Source organism: Siniperca chuatsi, linkage group LG3, assembly GCF_020085105.1.
Source record: "Siniperca chuatsi isolate FFG_IHB_CAS linkage group LG3, ASM2008510v1, whole genome shotgun sequence".
NCBI classification, from domain to species: Eukaryota; Metazoa; Chordata; class Actinopteri; order Centrarchiformes; family Sinipercidae; genus Siniperca; species Siniperca chuatsi.
This window is the reverse complement of record NC_058044.1, coordinates 20,898,119-20,921,604: the sequence shown is the minus strand read 5'-3', so window position 1 is coordinate 20,921,604 and position 23,486 is coordinate 20,898,119. Positions and strand designations below refer to the sequence as shown.

At 38.8% G+C, this 23,486-nt stretch overlaps 1 protein-coding gene across 3 annotated transcripts; it reads right to left on the bottom strand.

Moving 5' to 3' along the window:
• Window positions 1–19,899, bottom strand: LOC122873476 (voltage-dependent calcium channel gamma-5 subunit-like). 3 transcript variants are annotated; one of them, XR_006377459.1, is made up of 8 exons: window positions 19,636–19,899; window positions 8,779–9,019; window positions 7,363–7,404; window positions 5,536–5,622; window positions 2,913–3,053; window positions 2,415–2,560; window positions 758–1,233; window positions 1–644 (listed from the first exon to the last, which is right to left on the bottom strand). XR_006377459.1 is itself a non-coding variant. In XM_044190217.1 (7 exons), the coding sequence occupies exons 2-7, from the start codon at window positions 8,972–8,974 to the stop codon at window positions 970–972; spliced, it is 876 nt and encodes a 291-aa protein (XP_044046152.1). In that variant the 5' UTR covers window positions 8,975–9,019; window positions 19,636–19,899; the 3' UTR covers window positions 1–969. The 3 variants fall into 3 exon arrangements, 2 of the variants coding, with proteins under 2 accessions (XP_044046152.1, XP_044046153.1); XM_044190217.1 differs by having other exon boundaries at window positions 1–1,233; XM_044190218.1 differs by lacking the exon at window positions 7,363–7,404 and having other exon boundaries at window positions 1–1,233; window positions 19,636–19,888.
• Window positions 19,900–23,486: the final 3,587 nt, after the last annotated feature.

Sequence of the window (23,486 nt, the reverse complement as noted above, 5' to 3'; positions counted from 1 at the left end):
GAGTTCTAGCATGTGACTTCACATAAACGCGTGAAACAGTTGTGATGGGCATGAGAACACCTACAGTATGATACAACAAAAAGCCATTTTCTACATGAAGTGCAGCACACTGCAACTGAGAAGTGACAACTAAGGATGTGAGTAATACTTGCTTGTGCACACTGACACAGCTGGTGCACATGTACAATTTGTAGAAAAAGGGAGCTTAAACAATTTTATTTTAACCAAATTAACCTTTATAAACCAAACGTCTGCACAATTTGAGCAATGATCTTATGATCAAATAGAGGAAATGTTTTGTGAGACACCCTCTAAGAGCTATTATTCTAAGCGAGTTTCCTCTACACCGAGGTGATTTCACTGATTAGTTTCCGCTTTCTGGCTGAAAGCACACGGTGTAGTGTTTGGTTTTGAAAACCTGCAGACTCTGTATCGATTGCACATAGTTGCTTATTCAGTTCTAATCCTTATTCTCATCATGTCTGCAGATTAGCAGCGTGTAATCCTGTCAAAAAGATAACGAAATTGTGGCAGTACTACAGGCAAATAATGGGCACTGCAGGTTGAAGCTACTCAAGTTACTCCATTCAGATGACTTCGCCCTTGGTCACTTCAGCAGGTTACTAGACACCTGTCACTACAAACTAGAGAAAAAGGAGACAAAAGTACAACCTGGTCAAACTCTTTCCTCTCTCATCTTCTAACAGCTGTACTTGAAACAAGACAGGTTAGCTGAGAATAAAGTGAACTGGCTAACCTTCAACGTAAGTTTTGCTCCCCACAGAACCAAAAGGTGTAACTAAAAGAATCTGCAGTAGTGAGGGTAGAGAGGCTCAGGTCATAGTCAGGACACTTGAAGACGGGAGTGATTCAAGCTGGATAAAGTCAAATTATTGGACAATTTTATGTCAAAATCCAGGCAGATCAAAATGACCTCTATAATGCTAACACAACAACTCATCGTCTGCCTCAGCAAGGTGAGGAGGACATTTGTTCATACTCTGGACACTTGAGGAGAGCAGGGTAGTTGGAGGAGTTCATCTGGAGGGAGGCCTCAGAGGAGATGGAGGAGGCACTGCGACCACGTCCGGCCAAGGCGTCTGGATGGAGGAACTGGCCGGAGTAATCTGAGCAGTTGCTGAGGCGAGGCCGGTAGAAGCCCTGATGGGGCCGGTACATTTCCTCTGCTGTGTAGCGCTTCATGAACAGGTACACCGACATGACACCTGCCGTCTGGGGTGGGGGGTGGAGGCAAAGAGACACAGAGTTTACTCTTGTTTGGTAATATCTTTAAACTGTACTTCTGTTTCCTGTATAGTTCAGTTTTACTTTTTCTACTAGATTCTGCAACATTCTGGGGGTGCTAATGAAAACAGTGTAATAAATAAGAAACAACTGGCAAATTAAAACTAGGCATACAATTTTAATGGTCACCATTATTTGCCAGTGTCTCTTACAGTTTTGTCAATGGAAAGATAATAAAATACATTATTTTCACAAACTTGTAAAATTCAGTTCACTCTAAACTAGACACATAGCAGCATTTTCCACCATTAGAATTAATTATTTCATGAATTGCATAAAACAAATAATTGCAGATTACTGTCAGATTGCAGCTTTTATTTGACTTTTAGTGATTTTGCCCTATAACCATCAGCAAAAATCAATCCCCTAAAGTGAACACATGAATTATGGCTTAGTTGAATGTGTTCATGCAAGCGTGCACGTGCACTGCTTGGTTGAAAGGAAACAATTCTCCACAAAAGAAACAGAAAAAACATATGAATCATCACTTATTAACCCTAAATTATCATGTTTTGTGAGGACTATTTCTCACAACACAAAACTTTACAGTTGTTCATATCAGAAGGAAAGGATTGCTAAAAGATGCAAACACCTAATGTATGATGCATTTATGTTCTGTTCTTTTTGTGAACAATGACAGATTACAGCTCTCACACAAAGAAAGATGACTTTAGGATGAGAGAGACTGGTGTCTTTACCTACTATTTTAAGCATAAATGAGAACATCTTTTGAATGCCTAAAATGTACTGTAAATCATGAACACAACAGCTGAGAGATGTAAACTAGCAGAAGCAAATTGATGCCAGTGCTATCATTAAGTACATTAACATTACTGTGAAAGCATGAACTTTCACAGACAACATCACAACACACAAATGAAATACTAACGGCATCTTGACAGACAACGATTAAGCAAATTCTTCTAGCCCAACTTCAGAAAACTTTCTCATGTTGATATACATCCAGGTATCAAGCAGAAACAGGCCCATGACCCAGGTTTTGGGTTAGTTAAGAAAGGTTTAGTGGACTAATTTTGGTGCATGCTTGTGAATCCCAGCAATGCAAGATACAAGGTTACATTATCCACACTTAGTAGTAGTGAAGTTACCTCAGTGAGCAGGAAGGAGATGGCAGCAAAGGCAAATGACCAGCCATACTTGTAGCTGAAGTAGGCCTCATTAGTTTTGGTTCTGTTTAACATTTCATCATTAATGTTGGAGATGTACAACACCAGACCAACTACCAGAGAGAGACCTGAGAGAGGCAGAGAGAGAGAAACAGAGACAGACAGATAAAACTCTAATGACTATGGATAGAAAAGGAGAGTCAATTTACAAAAACATATTGATAGTATATGATTGGCATCACTCTTGTTGCCATAAAATATTACACACCATGTATGTAGTGATCACAGATTTTACTAGAACAATAACTGTCTCACTGTCTCACAGTGCTGTGAGTGACACAGATTAACCTGAACCAACTCTGTAACATGACAACTTTGTATATTAAAAACGTTCACCTTCTCAAATGTACTCATCACGTTTGTAAGTGTTTGTTGATTTATTCATTTGGATATGTTGTGAGTAAAAGCCAAACCAAGTACCTGACAGAATGAAGAAGATTCCAGAAACAAAGGCCAGGATGGTGTGATGGGGTCGGATGTGGCCAATGTTACTGAGTACAAAACCAATGAACATGAAGAAGAGGCTGACCAAAGGGAAGGGTGTGGCAGAACGGATCATCTCTGGAAGAGGACAAGAAAAATGCATCAGTTTGTTCAGAGCTGAATTAGAAACCTGTACTTCCACTGAATTTAATTTGAGATGTGCTGATTATACAGTGGTTGTTAATACTTTATCCTAATGCAAATAGTGTGGGTTTCTTTTTTCTGTTTTTGTGTATTTTCTTCAGTGACTTCTGAAACTAATGGAAGGATTTCCCCTTAGAGCAGCAGCATGAGGTTATCCACTGAGGCTGGCCTTACTCATCCAATCAGCATTTCATGGGTTTAGGACATGGTTGCTTATTTATATTAAGATGGAGCTGGGACTTCCTACTGTGAGCAAATGGTACACTACCTCCCAGTAAAGCAAGTCTGTGATACTTCTTTCCAGAGCCCCATTGTGTTCTCCATTACACTATATGTTACCCTTACAGCTAATGCACCAGATGTCTAAGGCCATAACCTCAATGGAACTGGTTATTTAATTAGTTGGGTAAAGTTTGGATTGTGTGGTAAACTTGCCTTTTACAATCTACTGTAGATATCCAACACCACATACATTATTGTTAGAATGAAAAAACAAAGTGAATTAGATTCATGTTGAGTCTGAAACATGAGCAAATTCAGGAAAAGCTTCAGTTCTGAATAAAAATTATGACAAAAGATCCAATGGCAGGTGCAGCCACAACAAAAATAAGTTCAATCTGCTTCATAAGACAGAGGAACTCTGACATCATATATCAATACATCAAAGCCACGTGACCTGATGCGATTGGACAGGTGCTGTATTAACTTTTCATGCTGTGTGCATTTGAGTTACTATTTCTGCATCCCTCCGTCTGAAATTCAGTTACACCTAATGCATACAGTATGTTAACTTAATTTTACCAGTGTGTCTGAAAGTATAATTTAATTTATGACACAACCACCCGGCATTTTTCAGCAGTATTATTTTCTGGATTTGAACCTTCATCTCGTTTTTAGAACAAAGCCGATTAACTCTTATTATCACTGTCTACGTAAATCCTTACTGCCTGTATTTTCTTCACTTCTTTCACCAGTGCCATGGATGGATGGATTTTATTCATTTCCACTGACCTTGTATACTTCAATTAGTGAGTTCCCAAAATGTGTTATGACAACCTTCAGAGAGGATTGTGAGGCATGCAAATGTACCTAGATGATCGACTAGTTTACCTTTGTCTTACTATGTCTTACTTCTTTGACATCTTTGGACTTTAGTTTGAAGACACAATGGATATTAGATCTGGAGTGGCTGTCTTGACAGCATCACTTTCTAGATCCGACTGCTTGTCTGCACACTACCACTACTTATTTGTATCCATGCGTGCTCATACTGCAGGGGATCGCTACAAAATGAAAATGGCACCCTTAAATTTTTCATACACACCCAGCTCTTATCCTGAGTGGACTGGCCTTGGAGATTGGGCCAGGAATAGCACAAATCACATGACAGCATAGTGCAGAAGTGTGTTCTAACCCTAACCCTAACCCCGACTTGCCAGACCTGTCAACACTAACCCTACAGCCTACACCATTTACAAAGCTGAGTCCTTACCGCAGCAGCCTGGGTTCGAATCACGGCCCTTTGCTGCATGTCATCCCCTCTCTCTCTCCCACATTTTCTGTCTTCAGCTGTTCCTATCAAATAAAGGCAAAAAGCCCAAAAAATAGTCTTTAAAAAAACAACACTAACCCTATAGTACCATTGGTCTGGAAAGGCTGCAGACAGACACGTGCTACCTTAGTGACACACGGTGTTACCAGACACTTCTTTCACCAGTGCCAGTGATGAGGTCCAGGCCATGTCCCCAGGTCCACCCACCACTGTGCAGGTGCCCAACCAAACATTAGATGTCTAGTGCAACAACAATGACAAGACCCCTCATTTGGCATCCCATCTGTGAACATGGCCAATTTTATTAATTTGACTACATGGTAGACTGGAACTTAATTCCCAGGTCTGTAGTGGAGGGTAAACACACATAAAGGCTGTTTACCTACCTCTTAATTTTCAAAATACCATATATACAGCCCCCCAGAGCGATTACGCATTCGTCACACCTGCTAGTGTGCTAAATCTGGGATCCCTCTCCTGATTTCTTCTGTAAATTCTAGGATTGCTTATGTTGTTCTCTGCTGTGATATTGTATCCTCTTAACTGTATCCTGTTAACCACCCACTAGTTAAAGCAAACAAACTCTTGGGCTGAAACTAGCAGGCAGACTGAGCTCAGAGCCCAGAGAATGAGCACCTAAATGAAGCTAAAGTTTTTGTCATTTTGTTGTGTTGTTTAAACAGTCTAGTTTTACAGCTTGTTCCTGCTTTACTGTAGTTTGATAGTAAGAGTTAGCTTGAATGGCCCTAGTGGCCCGTGATAGAGTAGGTGAGGTTTCATTTCAAACTTAACACTGGGGGCCTGAAGAGTTTCACCAAACTGAAGTATTGCTCATATAATAGTGGAGTGTGAACAGTTACTTACTCAGGACACTAACAGTGGACTCAGAGGTCATCTGGACATTAGTGGGCATCACATACTCTATGGTAAAACATCTGCCTTTCTCCTCCCCTGGAACAAAGGACAGGGAAAGCAATGTGTTCAATAAAATTTCATATAAATCTTGAGTGGAAACAGGGTTCAGCACTCTACACAACTGACTGAACCATTAATTAACCCACTGTGACAAAAAAAAGTCAAACACAGAAGCATGTACAGTATGCTAGCAGAATACATAGACGTCTTGTAGCCTTTGCATACCTATCCTGGCAAAAAGTTATGATTGCACATCACAAATGTCAAGTTTTTAGTAACTAGACAGGATTTATTTTCATGTGCTGGCATGAGTAAACTTTGTGAATAGCTGTGTTATAATTTCACATTAAAAACAACCTCATAGGAAGTCGCAAGAGAACATGGAATCACTAGCTTGTTTCATACAATACACAATTTCTGCTGTCAGTATTTGTACGAGGAACACCCAGCATTAGATTTTAGCACCTTTCCCTTTATCACTTTGACACATACAGTACAAAAGTCTGGCACCAAAACACACTGACACACAAATGCACACTCTTGCAACTGACGTCTTTCTCAACACTTCATTAACCCCACACACTATGAGGTGTTGGATTAGGTGATATCTTGTGGTTCAGCATATGTAATTAGCTTTCACAATGCATGTTATGTGTTGCATAAGGAGGGTTTGGTTCCGGTCCTGCCCAGGAATCTATTATATGTTAAATAAGGACATAGGGTCTCATGCTAGTGTCCCCTATGAGATTCCTGGTACAAGCACTCCTTACAGCAAGCATTCAAGGTTTCCCACAGTGTTTTATAGCGGAGGCTGGCCACCACAGAGAGTGTGTAATAGAGATGTAAAGGGTATGCAGGCAATTACAACTCACGAGCATTTCAATTATCTCTCCCCTATTAAAGAAAATGTTGATTATGCTTTCACATAGCAGACATAAGCTCATTTTATGTCACTCTTGAGGGACTCCAGTAATACTGCTTTTGCAGACTTGCAATGAAAAACATTTATGGTGAAATAGATGGGAAAAAAATGCTAATGCGATTTTAATAATGCTGTCTAGCTACTGCAAAGCTAGGCTTACAGTGTTATTGTATGAAGAGGAAATTATGCTTTTGAAAATTAGCAAGAAGCAAGAAATTCTTCTATGTCCAAGAATGGTAGGTAATGTTAAAAATAAAAACCAAGATGAGTTCAACTTATTTACTCAATGCCATAGAACAACATACAACTAGTCCTGCTACAAGCCTTGCCCTTTACAATGCATAAGCAGTCCAGTGCCCTATATTGAACATGATTTACAGCACTCACAATGACTATAAGTGCTGGCTGTATGGGTAGAGATCCTCAACATGAACTCACGCTGGAACGCTAACAGCCAAACACCCGATGAATTCGAACCAACATCATGCAGCCAAACACCACACAACCTCATTCACACTCTCTGGCGTAACAACATACTGTGATAGTGTGCAGTAAATGTTTCAGACCAGAACAGTTAAGTGGGCAATAAGGCCACTCAATTGCCCCTAAAACACACACTGGACCATTAGTCCATTTACACTGTAGCAACGGCCTGTTACATGACAGGAAAACATCTGCTACCTAATTACAACAAATGCAATTTGCCATGACTGTATGATTACCCCTGAAACAGGACAGAGCAGGTCAGTTGTGGCACATTTACTGTTGTACACATCAAGAGTAAAACAGCATATTGATACAGTTAGCTGTTGCCATTACCAGAGGGAGCAAAGGGTAAGAGCAAAAGTTGATACCTGGTTTACTCTGGGACAACACTTGTCTGGAGAGTTGTGTCTCTAAGAAAAGAATAAAATCTAACAGTTAGTGTTTCTTTTCCAATCAACACCTCCAAGCATGCCTTTGTGATGTTGGAGCTGGGAAGGAACAATGTTTTAAAAGGCCAAAAGGTGTTTAAGCATGCACTATGGAAATACAGAAGCTTTTCTTGAGTAACTCTATGTAATACTTGTTTTTCACATTGCTGTGGTGCTGTGGTGGAAAAGTGATGCAGGTCAAAAAGAAGGAAAAAGAAAAAGGAATTGAGGGTTTTCTGCATCAATCCAAGGTGCCTCTGGTGCCACAGAATAAAAGAAAAAAGAAAAAGAAAAGAAAAAAGTCAGCCACTGGGTAAGTCATGAGGAAAGACATCTAGCAAAGCCAATCTTTCAACTGGAATAAAAACACTTGATACTTTCAAGGATGCACCCTAGAATTAAAGCAGAGCATGGAAATCAAATATGAAAGGAAACATACTGGTCATATCGCCATACAGAGGTAAAGTCAAAGTTGGAATATTCATATAAGTATTCAATCACTCAGCAAAGACTAGTCTTCTATATTATACCAAAGAGGAGGAAAGTAAGAGGAAAGAAACACAGGTGAATGTGCATTTGCAGTACACATTATATTGAAAACTAGACATTAAGGCCCAGATTCACCAAAGCTGTGGTCAGGACAGAGCTCAGTCAAACAAGGCTGAGAGATTGGAAAGTGTTTCTAACTGTGCTGGTCAGAAATATTAAGCCTTTTTGCACCTGTCAAGGTTAATGACTTGTTAATCTAAACTATGTGTACACTTTAATATATTTCCATATCTTCTTTATAAAGATCAAAGTGGTGCTGTTGAATTCACAATACTGTCAGTATTACGGTATAAAACACATATAATCCTTTGAAAGATAGCATTAAGATTTTGCATGCAATGGTTTCATGCGGAATGGCTGACTAATCAACAATGATGTTAGCCAGAAGTTTGTTAGTTTGTTTGTGCCAGAAGTTCCTTAGCATACATTTCTTAGTGAATAACTGCTATGTGCAAAGAAATTTTGGTGAATCTTCATTTTGCATTTTATCCTTCACTGGGAACCTCTGTTTGGAACTAAATGGTCAGGCTGATTGTGGAGCTTACTTCGTGGATATCTAAAGATAAATCTTATACATCTAAAATGTTACTTTTACTTGCCATTTTTCCTTCACCTGAATTATAATCATTATTTACCACTGATTATAATGAAATGAGTCCCAAATGGTCACAAAACTCTGTCTCTGACTACACTGTCTGGATAAAATGGAAGTCCTGACTGAAATGAGATACATCTGGTTTACCTTGCCTTGAGGAGTGAGGGATAAAAGTGCTTCATCTATATGTTTCAGACTTCATACTAACTCACCAGCCAAGAAGCAAACCCTCCAGAGGCCAGAGTGGAGGGACATGCGGATCTCTGTGCTCTGGTTGAGGGGAAGGATGACGCCCTCCTCTAAGTAGAGCCAGTAGTCGGTGCTTACGGCGATCCCCAACAGGCCCAGGGCGCAAACAGCGAACACGCTGCTCAGCAAAGTCAGCGCCTTCCTGCCACATAGGCTCATACCACAGCCTCAACAGCAGGGGTGCGCCGCCGGCAGAAAGGAGAGCTGGGAGAGGGAAAGAAAGAAAAACATCTTCATCGAGTCCACCAAGGTAAAGTTATCATAAAAACCCTCCTGAGGCAATAAGAATAAGAAAACTACAATGACATTTTTTTTAAAATAGCTGGATTTTTTTTCTTTTTAAAGACACCACTTGTATATGCTATGTACATTTCTGGAAAGTTCTTGTCACAATGGTGACAGGTAAAGATGCTGTGTAAACAAATTAATCTATTCAAACCAGGAGATTATTTTTTGTTGTTGTTGTTGTTTAAATATCAATATAATTAATGCATGACTATGTGATTAATAGCTTTGGGGAGGTAGGCAGTGTGTCGGTGGGTTTATTGTTTCATCTAATTCAAGTTTATAATGGAGTACTTCCACAGCTGTTACAACTGTACAGCAAAGTACAGAAACTAGCAGGCAGACTGATCCTAACCCTGATCCTACAGTACAAACTCTATATAAATAAGATCACTCCAGTCAGCTATGAGTTGGAAATTAATGGAAAGTAATAAATGGGAATATGATAGCATTAACAGAGGACTTTCCTAGCTGAGAAAGAAATCTGGGAAAGATTCCCTCTCCCTCCAAATCTCTCATTAGAATTTGAAACACTCCATTGTTCAGGGCCAAAGGCTTAGTGGGGCATGTTTGGGAGAACATGTAAGGTTTTTCATTTGACTGCCTTCATGTTGCCTCCTGCCTCCAGCCAAAAAAAACAAACAACTGCAGTATAAAACATACCACTGATAATAGTTAAAAGAGAATTACAAGACTATAAAAGATTATAAAAAATTGTTTTGTTTTTCCTACATTTTCTGCTATAATCACGCACAACTCTAATATCTGATATAAGTCCACTTCCGCTTTTTACATCTAGTGATGCAGAAGCAGCATTGCAGATGGTGTACAGTATGTGTCAGCATATGAATGTGTGCGCTCATCACACAAAACGATGGATGTGTTCGTATGGTAGCTGATGCCCACATATGCCGGAAGCTGGAGCGCTAGGGAGCTTGGCAGGGTATACGTGTTGAAAGGAATTGATTTTACATAATGAGTTCTCAGTGGGCTGCCACATTGAGCACCCACTGGGGGACTGGAAAGATTGAGTGAATATGTGAAAGGATTTTGAACTTTTCATAAGATTCATGGCATTTATTTCTCCCCATGGATCAACTTCTTGTATCATGACTAAATGTAAAGCCTCAGTGGAATAGAGCAAAGGGATCGCCACACATCTGCCAGCTTGCAGTGCAGAACCAGTGTCTCAATAGAAAGAAGGGATGAGGTGTGGTGCTCATGGTTCGAAATAAAGTTTTTAAGAAGATGCAGAAACTAATGTTTCATAACAAATTGCATGTTTACAGCAGAGTAAGAGGAGAAACTTGTACTAAACATGTTTTAGTTTCCGGCTATGTATATATATATATATATATGTATATATACATATATATACATACATACATACATATATATATATATATATATACTACAGTTACACAGCAAGAGTAAATATGACTTTTTACTATTACTAAGGTGACTATTAAAATCTTTAGCTATAAATAAGTGTCTTTGAACCACAGGATGGCATGTTATGCCAGAAAGAGTGATGGTGGTTGGAAGCAGTTGGGATGCATGCATAAGCAATCAGAGTTCACTAAAGCACAAAGGACCAGCATTAATGAGACAGGATTATCATTAAACCTCAGCTATTCTTGACCGTGGTGCAATCAGTGGCTATTCATTTACAATGTCAATGTAAAGGCTCTATTTTCAGTCATTTAGCATCAAGCTAAGCTGCATGCTTTCCACTCATAGACCTTTTTGTGTTACTGTGCAAGACCAGAGGGCTGTTTTTAGTTGTACAGCACATAAAGCACACAATGAAATGCTGATTGCACTGAAATATGGGCTTCCATAAATAGGGTATCATTACTGAAAGAGAAAAAAAGAGGAGCTATTTAGGCTGGTGGTACCCTTCAAGCACCTACAAAAATAGACAAGGATATTGTAATGATAGTGACTACGCTTAAAATAGCCACACCGATCATCATAAATATTTATGTAACGCTGCAGTATCAGTATGTATATGAATCTGAATTTAAAAGTTGATAATAAAGTTGTTGTATGGGTTGTAAATACAGACATGATTAAATTTGTCGCTGTGACATACAGCTGCCATTCTCTAACTTATTAAAGACAAATACCAATTTGTATTTGCTGCCACCCAACATGGCACTATTCACACTATTCTCAGGTTGCTACAACAGTTGTTGCCAGTTTTGGCAAACACTATTCACAGAGTTAAAGAAAGAAGGAATCAAGAAAGTCTGACACCTGAAAAATAAAAGTAATACACATATCCAACTCAATCATTTGCAAAAAACAGGACACTGCACAGACCTACTATGAGGTTTTCCCAAGACAGGGAGAAATAAATCAAAACCAGATTTTTCCTGTATATCTAAGTCTAGCGCAGGGTGCCATAATCTTAAACTAAAGAAGTCTGTCTATTTTGAGCACAATGCATCACGATAACGAGGAGCTACTGAATGACACTGTAGCTGTTTCACAATAAAAGCTTTCCAGCGAAGAGACTTTTACTTTGAAGTGGGTACAGGCTGTACTGAGTTACAGTCACCTGGGTAGCTTAGCTTTGCTTAATTAGGTGTTAACTAAGGCCAGAAGTCGACTTTTGGACATTTTGTTTTTGCTGCTTTTTTTCAGTAAATTCCAAGCGTATTCCAGTTTTGGTGAAACTCAAACTTCCAGCAGACATAATCAGGGTTAGCAGCATATTTTCTTGTCCCAGCAACAGTGCGTTCAACAAACTCCTCACCACCTGCATCTTTCAGACATGTGTTGGGGGGAATTTCTCTAAAACATTTTCGAAAGTGTTCAGCAGTTTCTGCGAAGAGTATTTCCCAAAATATTTTCTAGTGTTTTCCTGTTCTGTGCAGAAAGGAATGTGTAATTATTACTTTAATAATTGCTCCGTTCCATTTAGGCTATTGTGTGTGCTGGCTCACTGGCATGGATTATTTGGAATCCAAAATGTATTGGAGCCATCATTAATGTTAGAAGATACACATGTGCTTCTCTTGCTATGAGAAATCAAAATGTTCATTGGGAAAAAGGCCTATTAGTTACCAAAGTTGGAATTGATGTTTAAGTGCGTCCTGAATTCATCAAAGGTGATGCTGGAGGCCAATGTTGACGTGACTAATAAATTACCTCTGATTAACCCTAGCCCTTAACAGTAGAACTGCCATCTGTAATCTGTTAGAAATGAGGGTGCAACCAACTTATGGACAGAAGGTTGTGGGTCAAAGGTTTGGATTTTTTGACAAAACAGTGTTTCCCACAGGTTTGAACTTAGATTTGGCTGAACTAGGCTTGCCTCATTTTGCTTTGCTTGGTAATATGACAGGGAGCAGAAAATGATATCAATGACAGTAAAACAAATTAGGGATAAAAACATTCTACAAAGCCAGACATAAAACAGGCATGTGTGTACAGAAGCTTCAGGATGAAACTACACTTCAGACTACACACACACAGAGAGAGAGAGAGAGAGAGTGTCAATAATGAATAATTCTACTCATTGTTCTGGTCTCTAAAGGATTATAAATGGTGACTGATCTCAGTTGAGAAAAAAGGTTTTTATTTTTATTGAGAAATGTTTCTCATTATGTTCAAAGCCACTGTGACCAACACAAAGCCTTGTGACCCCCTTGCCTGCAAAGGGATACAAAAAAACACTCTCTCTCCTGCATAAACATCAGCATTTCCTTTAAAAACCCGTTTGAACCTGTGACTAGACTAGAGTCCACAGACATAAGCATAAGCATAAGCTTTGCAATTGTTACTGTCACCCTAAAATGTATTTCAGAAACTACATTTTTAAATGAATCAAGTTAAAATTACAGAAATATTCTCACAGATTTTTGCAGAAGATCTATATTGTCCAAAATGTAAAAACATTTTTCTAAAGGATTTAACTATAAGTGACAAATAATGTTTACATTTCCATCCATTAATGTGACACTGAACAAAGCCACTAGGATCCAGAGGCCATGCCTGCATCAAGTAAGGCAGATGCACACCACATCACCAAAAGTAGGGCATTCCTCTTCTGTCTACTTTGTTAACATGCACCTAACCTTAATTTAAACAGCTCACCGCCAAAAATACCACATTTTCCAAGAACAATTGGAAATCCAATGGAAAGACAAAGAGTAACACAGAAGCCCTTTTCAATTGTTGTAGAATACTTTGTTGAAACGCAGACCTCAAGGGAAACCATACCCTGATGGATTGGTCAGATGAAGGCAGGGCAAGAAAATAGCTGACCCATAATGTGTACATTTTTCTGGGAAAATAAGAGAAAAAATAAATGATTGGCTTAACAAGACAACTTGTAGTAGAAGTTAGGCAAACGTGATCAACTTGATTTCTAATCTAATCACATTTTATGATATAAGACACAGTAGTAGTCTTTTATGATATACCTGCTATATAAGACAGCAATGCTACATAAGATTCTGAATTTAGTGACCATCTTTCTTTGTCATTGATGGTTAAGCAATTGTTTCAAACTGATGGGGCAATCATTTTAACAGAGATTTTTTACATCACCTTTGTCAGTGTTGACTTAATTGGATATCTAGCTTAAAGAATAAAAAATTACAAATACTGTTTTGAATAAATATTGTCCACCATTTTCAAATATTGTCCATTTAAGCTGAATTAGTTGAATAGGAATATGTGTGGTAAAAAGTACTGAATGTCCCTGTAAAACAACTGACACCCTAATTTGAATTTGTGTATTTGTTCATGTCTGTCGAGGGTTTGTCAGCGTCACAGCATGGATCTCTTTGGGCATGCTTACTGAGCGTGACTGTGGAGTGCAGTCTCTCTGTTGCTTCTGATGTGGACAGGCAACTAACACTGTGGGAGTTAGTTGCTGTTGGTTGATGTTGCTAGGACAATAGCAGTCCAGCGCACGAGAGAGGAGATATGTCATCAAGCCACAAACACAGCTGGATGAAGCTGGCAGCCCCCATCATCGGCCTGCTGAGATCTGCTTGTGCTGTTTAAGCATACATACTAAAGGGAAAACCCTACTCATGCCCACAGTATACATGCACATATTCACACACATCATGCATACTCTCTCAGACCCACAAATGTCACATGAAGTGACAGTTACATCACCATAGAGTATATCACACAAACCACACTTGTACATGAAAACATCATCATACATCAGAGCCCATTTCACCAAAGCACAAACTGTCAGCCACTCTCTGTTGTCCTCACTTAATGTATCATGAGTATTACAGAGGGAGTGTGTCACTGGCCATAACAGGATTACAAAGAATGCTATATTTTTCTGTATTTTGACTGTCCAAAATGTCCTCCAGTGTTAAAAGCAAAGCTAGAACAAAATAAATGGCACAGACAGGTGATTTTACAACCATTATTTCCAAAGCCACAGTGAACATCAAAAAGGCATTATGAATCCAAATGTGACTTTTTAAAACTATTTCATACATCAATCAGAGTTACAAAAGTACCACCTGTTTTCTTGCTATTCTACCCTACATATAATACAGTTACTTACTCTAAGGAAAACAATTACGACAAGGGCATAAATAGTAAGTATTGCGGTTCATTATATAAAAATACCTACACAAGCCTCATGGCTTGTAAAACTAATCTTAAAGAGCCATTTCACCACTAATATTGTTAACACTATGTCAAGCTTGAATTTTATGTTTTTGAAGCAGGAAAACCCTTTGAAACTACTTTTAAACTAAAAAAATGTTCTAACTATAATAAAGGGTTCCTGCCATACCCAGTTTTAACAGAAGCTACACGTCCCCTTCTAGCATATTACACTAGGCCCTGCATGGTAAATATTTTAACTGATTATGAGTTAACTAGAGCAAGTGTTTGTTTTGTCAAATGTACAAACATATTATTACATGTCCAAATAAAACACACAACAACCGAGCAATCCTTTTTTGCAGTTGGAAAGAGTATGTCAAACCTTTGAGCAGCTATTTAGCTACTAAAGTTATGTTCCTCCTTTCGAAGGACTCTTCCAGTCTGAACATAGTAGCCATTGTTGTTTCGTCTGGTACCCCGACTATGTGATTCAAACGTTAACGTTATATCACAGAAGACATTTTGTTTCCATATGCTCTCGTAGCATCAGCCATTATCTTGGAGCTATGCTGGCCTCCAGTAGGGAGCTAACAAGCTAGAATGATTTCTCAGTGGTCTAATTCTGGAGATGCCTCAGCCCTCACTTGGAGGCATGCTTACCAAAAAATGAGAAGATGTAGACAGTATTTTAAGCCAAATCCCTGCTGTAGGCCAGACAATTTACAACGCATCATCTGGCAAACAGCGGCAAGAGGTGGTGGTGGTGTGAGCTGTCAAGACAGAGAATGAAGTAGACATTTTTGTGTCATATTCTCACCTCTTCTCCACATTAAAATCACGGGATTCAGGCTACAAATTTGTCAGTAAATGGGCTGTTAAATGTTGACACACATTTGCATATATACAGTTGAACCAGCTGGCCTAATCTAGAAGGTGTTCGCTTCCCTCACCCTTAAGACTGTAGTAGTAGCCTGCATCAAAACGCAGTACATCTCTCTTCTATAATGTCAGATCATCTTAATTGGATGGGGCAGCTCTGGATATAGCCCAAGCCTTTCATGCTGTTCCAAAGGCAGTTCCCTTATGTCTTTTAGCAAATGCTTTTGGCTTTGAGCTGTGTATTCCTTCATACAGTATCATGTTTAGAAAGTGTACGAAGAGCTTGTCAGTCAGCCTGTTCTCTGCATTTAATATCTAAATATATGAAAACAGAGGGGGACAGAGCTTTTGCCATCAGGGCCCCGAGGCTCCGGAACAATCTACCCGAAGAAATTAGGTTGTCTGAGTCAGTGTCTTCTTTTAAGTCTGTCTTTAAGTCTGAGCTGTCTGTCTATTTTTACTGGTTTTTAATTTATTGTTATTATCTCTTATTTTATTTTCATCCTTCATGTATTTCATCATTCACTGTGGTATTTTATTTCTCTCTCTGTGAAGTATGTTGTACTTTGTTTTGATAAGTGCTTCATAAATAAAGTTTATTATTATTATCTGATGGTCATAAATAAATAATAGTAAAGATAAACTGTGAAAGGCCGAACAAAGACCTTAAATTACATATCTTCACTGCAAAAGACCCTTCAAAGACCTGTTTGCTTTACTGAAACTTTGTGTACATCAGGGACAATTTATTGTCTTGAACTGCTTCATTCCATGTAGACATATTTGTAACAAAGATGACAGACGGGTCTATTTAATCTAATAAAAGCCAAGTGAATGGCACAGTTGTGATCTCTAAAAGCGTTGACACTCCATTGACTGGCACAAAAAACAGTGACCCACAGCAATAGCAATGACGTCCATTTTCCCCTGTTTGTTGTGAGAACAAGTCTCTCATTTATAAGTGCTTGACTTGGCCCTGTCGCCAGGCAACACTATACAGAGAGGCCTTCGAATTAGTCAAGCATGAATGGACTGATGAGCGAGTCCAAAAACAAGGCTTCCCATTTGGTGGTACATTTTACATGCTGGAGTGCAGATACAGAGAAAAACAGGAGAAAGACATAGAGGCACAAATACATCACTGAATATTATAGGAAAAAATATATACAGGGCATATTACACGCAGTCATGTAGGTACTCAAACACACACACAGAATAAAGACGAGGATTCATTAGAGATAAATGAATAAAAATAAAAATGCAATTATATGTAACCGAAAGATGTCAATTTTACATAAGTATATATATTGTAAGTTACATACACGCTATTCTACATCATTAGTCCACATCCAGAATCATCTGTGTGAAATTCCAACCTCTCTCGGCTGTGATCACCAGAGAGCACCGTGTTGACTTTTTAAGGATATTCCCATCAGGATGTTCCTTACAGCGTGAGTGATCACTGGAAGGTGCAGCCAAGAGAGTAGGCTGATGCTATGGGGAATGCTTATTTACTGTGCTTAACAAATTTGTTTTATTGTGCAGCATGCCTCTTATATGCACTAAGAATAGCGAGTGAATGTACTAAAAGGTTAAGAAAGGAAAACAAAACAGTACCCACTACTACTGTTGCTAAGCCGCGCTCCTAGATATCAAAACTCCTGACTAAACAAGGGTCTTTCTGTCTTTTTAATAAATAAATATTCTCTTCACATCATGACATAAACCTAAACAGAAACAAAAGGAATTTACAGTTACCTAACAAAACCTTTTTTTCTTTTCTTACATTAACTAATATTTCTGTGTTATTAAACAAGTTTTTTGTCATAGCTGGCTAACTAACTAGCCATAACGCCAACCTAACCTATAGGTAGTACAATAATACAGTATGCATAGTACTTAATAATACAACAGCCCAATACACATTGAGGACATTGAGCATATACATGTTTCTAAATATGTATTTATGTAGCAGAAATTTCTATTAATGATGACCTACAGCTGTGTTTTCTTGTTGGCAGGAGTGACAAATTGATAAACAATGAACAGGGTGGAGGAAAAATGGAGGAAGACTGCGTGATTTTAATGATAGGACACATGGATGTGATTGTAACACTGTCTGTGGATCCTTGAACCTTCGAAAATTGGCCCATTATGTAAAGATGCATGAAGGCTTGCATACCATAGATGAAAAAAATTCACTGACTGCCAGCCAGGGGTTAAATCTGTGGTTGAGTCAGTCAGTTTAGCTTTTGACAACATGGATAAGATTCTGCATAAAGATGAAAGCAATGCCTGATAAATGCAAATGATGGCATTAGTCAAATACAACATCTAACAAAAACAGCAAGGTTTAGGTCAACTGACTTTCAATTTAATCCTGAATCTCTTTAAACCTTTTTGAATTTCTTTGAAAACTATCTGGATAAACAGGCTTTTACATAGAAGAAAAATTAATGATCTATAAAAAGTTAGTAGCCAATAGTACAAATGTAATTTTTGAAAGATTGTTACACAAGTGCTATTTCTCCATCATTAAGTAATTTCCTGAACTTTTACATTATGTCCAGATAACATGGACAACCTATTATATTAGTGCCTGTCTCACTGCAACAAGTAGTTCATCATCCAGAGGTGTGAGTAGTCAGAGTGCAGCCTGTATTGAAGAGTGGCTAGAAACCATTTTTCTTCTGCAATTGCAGAAAAATAATCCCCTGCAGCCCACACCATCCCTGTCTAAATGTGTGCTATAACAGCATTTGTCTGGCTGGCGCACTGAGGTGTGGATGTCAGCCAGGCCTGTGGGCTGCCTATTGCTGAAAACATATTCCAGCTTAATCTGAATTTTTGGTAATTAGGAGATATTGAAATTGCAATTGAATCTCAAGATTTGTTGACTTTCAGATATAGTGTTGCAGTAGTTAATGAAAAGAAAATGTGATAGGACTTTCAGTTATTGACCAGAATACAAGGTATGCAGCACAAAATCTCATAAAAGCATCAATTTACACACTCTGGTGTCTACTGTTCCTCCACCTGTGAATTCACGCTATTTTGTCTGTAGTTTTCAGATAATTTAAAACTAATGTATCATTGTAATCCTCGGTGAGTGGTTGAGTACATCAGTATTGAGCCAGAGGATGTATTTGTTGGCTAAAGTTACATCCTCTGTGAAGTGGTCAGACTGAGCTGTTTGTCACGCCTGCCTTCTAATCCTTGGCTCGCGCTCAAATTGCTGTCCGCGGTGCTGAACCGGTCACAAACGTCCCCATGCTGAACAGCCAGTCAATAATAAACTGAGTCCATTGAGCGTGTTGGTAAACAAGAATGTAGTGGAAGCTAAGTCATCTCAACTCACGTCTTTATTGGCGCTGGAATATCCAAAGTAAACGTAGTCTGGAATTGACTTTAGTTCTTTTCATATGGGTGGTACTTTCCGTCTTACGATTGTTGTTTTATACTACAGCTCAATGTTTCTCCTCTCTGTCCATTGTCTCTAATCCGAAAAACGAGTAGTTTTGTCCCACCACTTTTTCTTTCTTCAAACTACAGTGCATCATATCTCTATTAGCATTTCCCAATTTTAAAGGGAATCGAGTTTTGCTTTGTATGACTCTAAACTTGGACTCATGCAGCGTTTCTGTGTTGAAGAGGTGCGTCAGAAGGCAGAGGACGACAATTATAGTACAGATCTTTAGAAGTCAGTTAAAGCTTAAATTAGTGTCCCCTGACTGTCTTCAAAAAGTCCTAAATTTGATCAAACGAACTGCAGCTTATAATGTGCAGTTTTGCCTACAATGATGATGTGTCAGAAAAAATAAAAAGTAAATTCCACTCTTCACATAGAAATGTAGGTAAAGTGAATGAATATAGGTTAGCAGGAGCTTTCACCCTGATTATGAGTGTAAGGAAAGTGTCTACTTTACAATTATTCAAGTATTCAAACGGTATGAAAAACAACAAACAAAGCATTCCGTTGTATCTGTTAAACTATCAACAGTGCGTTTATTGTCTTCACACAACGCACATAAGAAAACGCACAGATAAAAATGATTTATTACCTTCACGAAGAAGACTCGTTGAGGAAAGCCCAGTTGTTCCTTTCCCTCTATTCTTTCTCCTCTTGTTTCTCCCTGTTCAGTCGGTTCGTGTTGTGTTGTCTCGGGTTTGGCGCTCGCGACAAGCTTGTCTGGCGGACGGGACCCGCGGCTGCGTAGCTCGCGCACCACTGCTCTCCAAGCCAGTACTAACCGCGTGGCGCGTGGCACGTGGCGCCCAACTCCGTACTCCAGCTCTCTTCAGGTTTGCGGAGGACATTGGGAGATGCTGCTTGCGTAACAGTTTGAATAAGTTTATGGTTCAAACCAAATACAACCCTGAAGGCGCCGTGATTCTTCTGCAGATGTTGGGTTTCGTAAAATTGTTTGCTTAAAATCAAACACTGAACTGTTTCATGATCAAATTCATATGGTGTCCTGAAATGCACAATATATATTATATGTATATTTTATATTCCTCACAACATGCAACCAGCTTTCAATTGCTATAGTAACTCACTGACTATCTTATTTCCTCTAATTCTTCCCATTTGTTTCTGCCCCTTTGAATTAGCTTCCCCACTGAGTCACAAACTCCATTTGTTGTGCCTTAAAAAACTGAAGGGAGTATTCTGCCAAAGAAGAAGAGCCTTCAACAGAGGCTCAGTGGCTTTGGTTCTTTGTTGCCACTCCTCAATAAAATGCATCTCATCTGGTTCACATTTCATGTTGAAACAGGTGTGTATAGTCTGTCACATGTTTCCACTTGAGGTCAGGAACCTTTGTAATTGCAGAAAACACTGACTGGACAAATTAAGGATGTAGCCTACCCATTCAATAAGCCACTAAATGTGTGTTAAATGTCATAGTTTCATAATAGCATTTGGTCACATGTTCAGGATGGCACAGATTTATAGAGAGTCTGAGCTGCTGTCAGACTGAATTCAGCAAAACCCGTCTCTGGGCATATGGAAATTCGTTCATTCAGTCATTTAGGAGCATCTGGCGAAACTCATGGGCGTGTATGACTAACCATCACATTCTGTTCTCAACTGATCACAGGCAGGAGTGAATGAAGACGCTTGGCTCTGACTTGGCCTGTCACATAACCTCTCATTGACCTCACAGGATGGCAATCAGGACCTTTCTCATCCCATTTTGCATCACTTCTTCTCTCAGGAGCTTATTTCTCACACATTTCATCATTGTATACTGTTAAAGCAAACTTATCTGCTATTTTCTCATCTGCTTTGACAATCAAACGTAAAAGCCAGCAGCAAAACTCAGGCTGCTCCAGGATGAGCACTGACAGCAAACATGAACCTTCCTGGCATCCTACAGGTATTTCGAAAATACTGAGCCCTTGCTGACCAGAGCAAGTTGAAGTGAGAATGTCTTAAAAGCATTAAGTTAAACACCATGGTCCACCCATTGGAATGGACTATGGACAGAACAAAACATGCCTCCTGGTTTGCTGTCACTGACCTTCAACATCTTCTCAGAGAGAGACAGAGCAAAGTAATTTGTAGGTTGATGGTGCGATTTAAATGAAAACAACATTTTGTAAATAAGGGTCTCTTGTCTACAAGTATGTGGACTCAATTTGGACACAATTGTGACTGCATGCAGACTCAGACAAACATGATAATATCGTTTTTTCTTTCTTAATTTCTTTCTTTGAATAATGCAAACATAAATCATTCAGTCTGCTTCTGTAATACACCCTGGCTTAGTCACTATTCACAAAGATGCTAATGTGTATCAGACTGTAATGATAATGCATCTGTTTTACTTAAGGCCAGAACAGCTCTCATAACAAAGCAATATGGCTGCATATGACTTAGCTCTAGCAGTGTCATAACAGATGAAGTTATGCTGAAGACGTGTGCATGTGTATGTGTTTGTATTTGTCTGTGTGTGTAATAGAGGGAGAATGAGAGAAAGCAGTGGACTGAAACATCAAGGTGTTAAACAAAAGCTCACACACCAGCTGGTTCCACAGTTAACATGCTGCGGGGCTTTCTCTAATCACATCGCAGCTATGCATTGTCTGAAAACACGTGAAGAAATGAACACAAGTTCAATAATTCTGTACAGTATGTGCCTGCATCGCAACAATGTTACAACCCAAGAGAGTAGAAATAGTTTTTAAACTAATTAACAAATTGTAAATAAGTCGTATTAATTAAATACAAGTGGAATGATTTTCTGATGTCATATACAGTCATTACATGCTCATTTGACATTCAAGAACAGTAGAGCAAGGATTGAAAACTTTGTAAAATAGCCTCAATACACCACAATGTGTTGTGAAACCTTATATACCTCTTCCTATCACTCTAAGCCACCATTTAGGACATTGGCTGCATGCCAGCAAGGAGATATAGTAATTATGAGCCCTCATTTAAGAAAACATCACTAAGATAGATGATAGCTATCAAGTGAGTTGTGCGAGTGAGAGAGCCTGAAGGTATGTATAGTGGCTAGAGTTTTGTGACTAACAAGATAAAGGAGAGTCCAAAATGGAAGTCAAGGTTGGAAGGACGAAATTAGTGTTATGGATTTGGGTTTTAGCTTAGTTATTTCCTGTTTTATGTTGAATGTTCACTCTCCCCATGTGTCATGTTTTGTTTTACTTCCTGTCTTTGCGTGTTTTCCCCCTGTTTTCTGTGTCACCTGTGTTTCATTAGTTAATTAGCCTCTTGTGTATTTAGTCATGTGTTTTCCGTCTTTCACTTGTCAGCTGGTCTGTGTTTGTTGCTTTTAGCTTTCATCAGTATTCCTGCCTGTGTTCCTCTAGACATACCAGTTTGCTAATAGTTTAGTTTTTGTATTTCTCTTTTGTTCTTAGATTTTGCCTCAGCCTGCTCCCCACTGTTTTTGTTGCCTGCCTGTTTTGTGTGACTGGAATTAGCTTTTTGTTATTAAAGCTTGCTTTTATTTCTTCAATCTGCCTGCCTGGAGTCTTGCATTTGGGTCCTTTTTTGCAAAATCTTAACCATTAGTGGAAAACACTTCAGTGATCAATACATTAATGGAGACCAGCAGTTTTTACCTCTCTTTGTTTCTTTGTGGGATTGGGTGAACACCTCACTGTGAATGCTAAGAGAATAACTTGGTTTACTTTTCTTTTTCTTTGCCTTTTTCCTCCTTTTCTTTAACCATTACAGTTAATCGCTTCCTAAAATGAAAATTACAATACCTGTGTAACTCCAAATTCTGTCTAGACAGTTGAAAAGCATATACACCTTTTTAATCCTTGTTATATAAGCTACAGCATGCTACCGTAAGAGGGGGAAAAAATAACAACAAATATTACATTATAGGGAAGCACTGCAGTTGTCATGGCTGCAGCTTGTGCTTCATGAAAATAAAAATTGGTTTACTTGAGTTGAAACACTTTTTCACCAGTATGTTGTGACAGGTATTTAGTAAGGTGACAATTGGGCTAATCTCCTAATAACTAAGTATAGCCCTTTAATGGGCAAATGGTCTCCACATAAATCCTCATCTTGCTTAAAAGGAAAGCCCCAGGTGTGCTCACAGCTTAATTTAGATGAAATTTAGTAGAGATCTTGCAGCATCAGTCAGGCTTTAGACAACCAGGTTGTCATGCACCTGATGACTGACAGCAATGAGTGCTACGCTGTTGTCTTCGATCACTCCTGTTTTGTATTGTGGTGTTGTTTATTTATCTATTTATTTATTTATTGTCTTGTTTGTTGTATGGTACTGACCTGAGCAAAATCAATTTCCCTTTGTGGACAATAAAGAACGACTAGCTAACACCCCTCTGCCTTCACCAGGAGACAAGCTCAGCGATCCAACTAATGAAGAAGCCTGGAACATGTACACAATCGACCAACCACCCCCAC